This window comes from Nicotiana sylvestris, chromosome 8 (genome assembly GCF_000393655.2).
Source record: "Nicotiana sylvestris chromosome 8, ASM39365v2, whole genome shotgun sequence".
NCBI classification, from domain to species: Eukaryota; Viridiplantae; Streptophyta; class Magnoliopsida; order Solanales; family Solanaceae; genus Nicotiana; species Nicotiana sylvestris.
In genome coordinates this window covers 196,618,121-196,626,233 of record NC_091064.1, presented here as the reverse complement: position 1 = coordinate 196,626,233, position 8,113 = coordinate 196,618,121, and the positions used below count along the sequence as shown (strand labels likewise).

The 8,113-nt window shown below is 38.1% G+C and overlaps 1 protein-coding gene across 1 annotated transcript; it reads right to left on the bottom strand.

Annotated features, from left to right (window-relative positions):
- Positions 1 to 267: 267 nt before the first annotated feature.
- LOC138876211 (uncharacterized) lies at positions 268 to 828 on the bottom strand. The gene has a single exon (XM_070155116.1). The coding sequence runs from the start codon at positions 826 to 828 to the stop codon at positions 268 to 270; it is 561 nt and encodes a 186-aa protein (XP_070011217.1).
- Positions 829 to 8,113: the final 7,285 nt, after the last annotated feature.

The following is an 8,113-nucleotide window of genomic DNA, read 5'->3' as shown; positions in this document are numbered from 1 at the left end:
CGGAGGTTCCTCAATTGAAGGTTTTGTTGGTGGAGTCTTCCTATTCTCAAGGTCCAAAGATAGTTTCCTAGGCTCATAGGAGTAAGAGCCCATCCCATGTAAAACATTCACACACTCCACTCGGCCTTCATCCTCATTGACATCAAGATTCAACAATACGGCCTCTAGAGGATCTTCCACATTGATCATTGAACTAGTATCATCAACTATCACTGATATGACAAGGTCCATAAAAGAGCACGCTTTGGAACTGTTGGCCTGCTTCATTCACTTGCACACATGAAAGACCACTTTTTCATCACCCACCCGGAAGGTGAGTTCCCCTACTTCAACATCAACTAAGGCCTTCCCAGTAGCAAGGAAATGCCTCCCTAATATTATTGGAACTTCATAGTCCACCTCACAATCCAAGATCATAAAATCAGCTGGCAAGATAAATTTGTCCACCCGGACAAGCACATCATCAATAATACCCAATGGTCTCTTCATCGTTCTATCCGCCATTTGCAATCTCATGGAAGTCAGCCTCTTTTGCCCAAAACCCAAAGTCTTAAAAACTGAGTAGGGCATCAAGTTGATACTTGCCCCTAAGTCACATAGAGCCTTAGAAAAGTTCGCACTCCCAATGGTGCAAAGAATGGTGAAAGCACTGGGATCTTCAAGCTTCGGGGCCATTGAATGCACTATTGTACTAACTTGGCGGGTCATCTTTATAGTTTCACAATCCATGGATCGTTTCTTTTTCACCAAGTCCTTCATGAATTTAGCATAGCCCGACATTTGTTCAAGTGCCTCCACCAAAGGTACATTAATGGATAAGATCTTCATCATATCAATGAACTTTTTAAACTAATTCTCATTTTTCTACTTTGCGAGCCTTTTAGGATAAGGTGGAGGTGGCCTTGGCAAAGGGGCCTTGGATTTAGGCACAGCCGGCTTCGGCATGTCTATTACGTGTTCCCTAGACGGGTTCACATCATTTTGAGTTTCCACCTCGACATCTTGAATATCAATCCTTACTTCTTCATTCACATTTTCATCAATCACATTTTCAACCACCAACGGAATTTCATCTTCTTGCAACTCAACTTCATCACTCAAAATTTGCTTTTATTTGGAGGCATTCACATCACCGCCTCGTCCACTCCTTGTAGTTACCGCCATAACATGATTGTTCTCACCCTTCGGGTTTACTACCATATCACTTGGTAGAGCCCCCTTAGGGAGATTATTCAAGGACCGTGAGATTTGGCCTAACTAAGCCTACAAATTTCTAATTGAAGTATTGTGGGAAGAAAACTGAGCATCAGAATCTGCATTCTTCTTCATTTCGAACATTATTTCAATTCTCCCCATGTCATTATTGGAAGAACTATGACCTTGGGATGAAAATGGGGGTGGATTGTTCGGTTGTTGGTACATTGGAGGCCTTTGAATGCCTTGCCCCCGGTTTCCTTGATTGCCATTGTTCCACCCACCTTGATTGTTGTTACCACCCCAGTTGTTGTTGTTACCATTCCAATTACCCTGATTGTTCTGATTTCCCCAGTTGGAGTTATGGTTGTTGTTCCCCCAATTACCATTGCCTTGTTGTTGTTGATTGTCCCAATTGCCTTGGGTTCTCCATTGTTGTTGGTTGGAAGAATTGCCCCATTGGCCTTGATAATTGTTCACGTATTGTACCTCTTCATTCTGCCCATCATAATTATCATCTTGGAATCCACCACAATCCTTGTCAAATTGCTCCGAATTCCCTTGGTTTTGTTGACCTCTTTATCTTCTTTTGTTGACTAGCATGTTGACACCCTCCATAACATTCACTTGGCGAGGATTTTGAACTTATTACAACTATGTCTTTGCTAGTTGGTTCATTGTAGTTGTCAACTCAGCTATAGCCTGCCCATGATTATGTAACTCCTTGTGAAAATGAGTGACCGTGGGGTCACCCTGGGGCACATTGAATCTACTTTGCCAAGAAGAAGAAGTGTTAGCCGTCTCGTCAAGAATGTCACAAGCCTCATCATAAGTCAACTTCATAAAGTTGCCCCCAACAAGTTGGTTCACTATGCATTGATTTGTTGTGTTAATGCCCTTATAGAAAGTATGTTGGATTATCACCTCAGTCATATCATAGTTGGGGAATTCCTTTACCATTGTTCTATAGCGCTCCCACATCTCATGCAACGGTTCAGTGGGATCCTGCTTGAAAGTCAAGATCTCATCTCTCAATGCTGCTATATGCCCCGATGAGAAAAATTTTGCAACGAACTTGTCCGCCAACTCATCCCAGGTAGTGATGGAATGGTTAGGAAGTTGCTCTAGCCAATCCAATGCCTTCCCTCTAAGTGAGAATGGGAAGAGTCTCAACCGAAGTGCATCCTCGGACACATTAGTTTGCTTGCTACCCCATAAAACCCTTGAGATGTTTGTAAGCATTTTGATTAGAAGCACTCGTGAAATACCCACGCTGCTCTAGCATTGTCAGCATCATATTGGTAACTTGAAAATTGCCCGCCCGGATCCGGGGTGGGACAATTGCACTAGCATAGCCTTGGTTGGGAAGCACTCGAGGAGCTGCACTTGGAGGTGGCGGGGGAGGGTCTGGAATATTATCATTGGCCTGGCGGCCTCTCCTTTGTCCTTGAGGCACAATAGGGACCTCATCATCAACATTGTCATCTACCTCCTCCCCCAGCGAAAGATCTCCAAGAGGTGCGTTGTTTAAGTTTGCTGCCATTTTGTACCTGAAGTTGTGACACACACAAATTAGTAACACGGAAGGAACGAAGAACAATACACAAAACTATTTAGATAGATATCCAAAACCGTTAGCTCCCCGGCAACGGCGCCAAAAAGTGATCGAGACCAACCCTGTACTACCACAAAGTAGTAAGAGAGGTCAAAGCAGCTTTTACCCGAGAAGGTCGGGATCGATTTCCACAAGGAGCTAGATATTTGAGTTAAGTTTCTATCTAAATTGGTGTTGTGTAATTGTTCCTAATTGCACTTCTAAACATTGTTGGTTTTGATTTTACTTTTAATTTTATATTACTACGATGCTAAATTAGGCTAAGTAAAGCTAAGATTAAACTATTGAAGGTTGTTCAAATAGATAAAAGGTACTAGGGTAGTGACTTTATCCTAGGTGGCTAATTGAGAGATTGTTGAGTCTAAGGCTAGATTGTCACATTTGGAGAGTATGATATAACTATTGCACAATTCTACTCACTCTCTACCTCTCGGTAATTTGAGTGATTTTGCCCGAATTGACTTTCTCAAGAATAATTGGGTATGCCAATTTGTGCAAGCAATTGAGGTTCAAGATGGATATTACTATCTTTAGGTTTACCCCTTTAATTGGGGCTATCAATATCTTGAATACGCCCCAATTCCTTGTTGGACCAATTTCATGGACCTAGGCTCTCTTTCTCAAGAAGAGACAAGGTCTACTAGGCATAAACTAGTGTTTGCAACCACTAATTCAACATTAAAACCCTAAATTAGTCCAAATATCAAACACCCATAGACAATCAAGATTCAAAACACAAGACCTATCAATTACCCACACTAGGGTTGAGCCACAACCCTAGTTAATGGGTCTAGCTACTCATGATTATAGAAGAAAACAAAGAAATAGATGAAGAAAAACCCATAATAATTAATTACTAGATAAAACTTGAAGATTCAATTATGAAATTAAGCTAAAATTACTCAAAATGGTAAAAGAGAACTAATCACGAGCGCAGATCTACGTCCAAAAAACAACTCATGACCTAAAAATGGGAAAAGAAACTATTTATACTAGGCTGAAAATTCTGAACAAAAATACCCCTGCGGGGCTAGTGCGGACCGCACAAAATCGAGTGCGGTCGTACTAAGGCTCTTGGCTGAGATAATGTGCTCTCTGAAGTTGGCCATCGCGGACCGCACAAAATGCTCCACGGTCGCGGTGGCTTCTATTGCAGTCCGCACAAAATGGACCGCGGACCGCATTGGGCATAATCATCCAATTGGGAACTTTCTGATCTTGAGCTCTAAGGACCGCACGAAATCGAGTGCGGCTGCAATGAAATCAATGCGGTCCGCACAAAATCCTTTGCGGCTGCATTGCTTGGTTTCCTGAAATGCCTGCTCTCTGAACTTCATCTTTGCGGACCGCACAAATTGGTGTGCGGCTGCACTGGCCCTGTTTGACTGAGCTTGGCCTCGTTCTTGGTACTTGTGCATGTTTCACTCCTTTTTGAGTTGGTTTTTGATAAATTGTCACCTTGTTGATCAAACCCTGCAATCAAGTATAACATGTGAGCCTTTGGGACTATTTTGTACATATTTCTAATCAAAACTTAAGTAAGAAGAAGTGTAAAATGCGTCATAATCCCTTGTTATCAACTCCCCCAAACTTAAGCTTTTGCTTGTCCTCAAGCAAACAAAATAAGACTCGCCCCTTAAGAGTAAATCTAAGAAAATTCAGCTGTCCTAAAGTGACCTCATCTAGCATCAATTGGGACTAACAATTTCCCTCAATTCAAATGAATCATTAACAACATTTACTCTTTTAAACACCATGGATTTAGTGTGACACGAGAGCATTAAGAGTTGACTCAACAAATCAATGAAACTCTTTCTATTACTTTGGTCGTTGTGGAACCCAAACTCACACATCCTCAACTCTCCCAAAGCAAACCTCACCTTTAAGATAGTAGCACTCAGAACAAGGTTAAAGACATAGAGTCGGGGGCCCACAACAACCTTAGATAAGATTTGAGCACACAATGGCCTCGAAGAACCACTTGATGATTATCGGCCAACACAAGAGTCTCAAGGTCACAACTTTCACCATCCTATACACAACAGTTTGTTTTTTACCATAGGATCAAAGGAAAATGTGTTAGGCCCAAGTGAAGCTTTGCTTAAGGCACCCTTACCAACTAACTACTAAAAGCAAAAAGAAAAACAGACTCAAACCCTTAAGAAGGTTGTCATACCCCATAACATCATTCAAACTTGTTCCAATCTTCGGAACGCTCAAACAACATCAAAACACCAAATTCGCATCGGATTAAAGCCTAAGAATTCCAAAATTTTCTAAATTATGCTTTGATAAAAAAACTCAACTAAACCATGTCCGAATGACCTGAAATCTTGCACACACATCCCAAATGACATAACAGAACTACGACAACTCTCCGAATTTCATCCCAAATAACTCACCTATCAACCGGAAAACGCCAAAAATCCAATTTCGCCAATTCCAACCTAAATCTACGCTACCCCGAATTTCCATTTGTTTTTTTTTCTTATTCTAAAGAAAAAAAAATATTTTTGGAATTTTACTTTTGATAAAAGAAATGCTTCTAAAAAATATTTTTTTGAATTTTGAATTTTCTTTTCAATTTTGAAAGAAGTATCAAAATATTTTCGGATTTTTTTTTTAAAAAAAACATTTTTATTATTTTTTGTTTTATCAACAATGGAAAATAAAGATATTTATATTATTTTTTGCAAGACATATTTTTTTGGAATTTTACTTTGAATTTTCTTGGCAAGACAAATATTCTTTGCAACAAATAAAGATATATATATTTTGGAAATAAAAAAAAACTTTTCAGATTTATATATATATTTGCGACAAATAATGAAAGACTTTTTTTTCTTTATTTTTTTTTTTTTTGCATTTTCATAATCAAATAAATAATAAAAAAAACCATTTTAAAAATAAGACTCTTTTTCATTTTCATTTTCATGGCAAGACAAACTATATATTTTTTCTATTTTTTTTTTTTGAAAAACAAAACAGAACAACGACTCTTTTTTTTTCTTTTCTTAGCTTTTAATAAAACAAACTAATAAGACATTTTTTTTTATTTTCTCAAAATTTCGGCAGAGTTTTGACAGTATTTGGGCATTTGTTTTCTTTTCAAAATAAACAATCAATTCCCTAACCGCTATTTCTTTTTTTTCAATTTCAAAATATTATTCTTGATATTCACAAGTCAGTCAACACACAAGTCCGAATCAAATTAATGCGCAAGTAGTAACAAGTAAGATGCATCAAGATGGTCATTTTCATTTTTGGTGCACCTGTCCTAGACAGACTCAACCCCTTTGTTGAGCCTCCAAAGTCAGATGCACGTGATGCAAACAAACGTTCCTACTAGGGATCCGGCATGTGGCTTTGTTATACTAGGTTCAGAACCTGGGTGTTTGTTCTAGACCTGGCTTACCCGAGCGGACAGCTCGAGCCGAGGGGGGTAGCGTACCGGGAATACAGAAGCTTCACCGGCTTAGCAACTTGTCCGAACCTCGTTCTAAATTGGGATTTGACACTATACAGAAAAGAAGTCGTACGAAGTACACCCTTCTTCATGATTTAGAAGACTGAGAGAGGAGATGGGTTTCGGCACAGTTTATACACAGTTCACGTAATATCAAAGCGGTAAAAGCAGCATTTAGCACATTAGGCTCAATCATGTAAAAATCAGATAAAACCAAATATAACAATTTATATGAGCTCGAATTTCTAACCCTGAACCACTGGTTCTGGGTTAAGTCCCCAGCAGAGTCGCCAGAGCTGTCACACCTCCTTTTTCCGCCCCCGCGAGGGTACAAGGAGTTTTTTCCAATTAAAGGACAATCGAAACGGGATTTATTTATTTATTTCAGAGTCGCCACTTGGGAGATTTAGGGTGTCCCAAGTCACCAATTTAATCCCGAATCGAGGAAAAGAATGACTCTGTATTACAGTCTGCGAACCAGAAATCCGGATAAGGAATTCTGTTAACCCGGGAGAAGGTGTTAGGCATTCCCGAGTTCCGTGGTTCTAGCACGGTTGCTCAACTGTTATATTCGGCTTGATTATCTGATTTTATACAAATATGAACTTATGTGCAAATTTTATCTTTTTACCGCTTTCATAATTGTTATTATTATTTTTACAAGAATGTGAACATCGTTTAAAAATATGTCTTTGGATTGCGTCACATAAAATGCACCCGCGATCCGGAACGTATTTTTATTCAATGTTTTAGGATTTGGATTTGGGTCGCATAAATGCGCACCCATGTTTAAGAATGTATTATTATTAAATCGTGCCTAAAGCGATTAGCGTATTATTATTTATGGGTAAGACTGTGGAATTCACTAAACAGTCCATCCCGAATTCTAAATACTCAATTAAATATTTATTGAGGGCCCCGCAATTAGTGCATTTTATTGGGCGAGGCTCCTCTCATTTTATTTTTAAAAGGACAGTCCTAAAATGCCTACATTTTTATTGAAATTTGTCTCTACAAAATAAAGGAGAAATATCTTAATTTATTTACATGTTATTACCTAGTTACATTATACTAGGCATGTTCTCAGTTTGTCAAATTAAAAAAAACATAACAATTCTAATTTTAATCCTAGACCATTTACGTGCTGCAATTAACCAATATTATTTAACTAAATAAATTTCTACCAACTTCCTACTAGACGGCCTATTCGTTTGATTTTTTATTCGACGGAATTACTACACCATTTATTTATTTTTAGGCAATAGATGTAGATAGTTCATTTGTTAAGCTATCGTCGAATGTTCCACTATATGTATTAAATATCTACATGATTATGATTTTTTGCAAACTACATAATTTATACATACAAATAAAATTCAGAATATAATTAAATATAATTCAGAATTTCAACTCTTCATTTTTCGTATTCATGCTTCATATTTCGGATTACAATAACCAGCGTGTCAGTTGTGTACCTGATATTGGAAGCAAAAGAAAATGAAGATGAGAATCAGCAGCAGCAATAAAATCAGTACAACACAGCAACAATAGCCCAGCAACAGTAACAACCCAGTAACAAACCGGTAGAGTAGTAATCCAAAAAAAAAAAAAAGCTTCAGCTTTTATGAAACAACAATCAATTCTGATTTCAAACAACAAAAGAAAACAGAATATTTTTTTTAGTTTTTTTTTTATATTTGAAAGCTTAAATATTTTTCGGAATTTTCTATCTCTTAAATGTTCAGCCCTTTTCTCTCTCTTATTTTCAGATTTGTTTCTCTCTCCCGTTTTTTTCCTGTCTGTGTATTTCTCTTGTCCTCCCTTTTTATTCTGATTTC

Coding starts and splice junctions, on each gene's coding strand:
- LOC138876211 (XM_070155116.1), bottom strand. CDS start 828: ATGAAGATCTTATCCATTAATGTACCTTTGGTGGAGGCACTTGAACAA.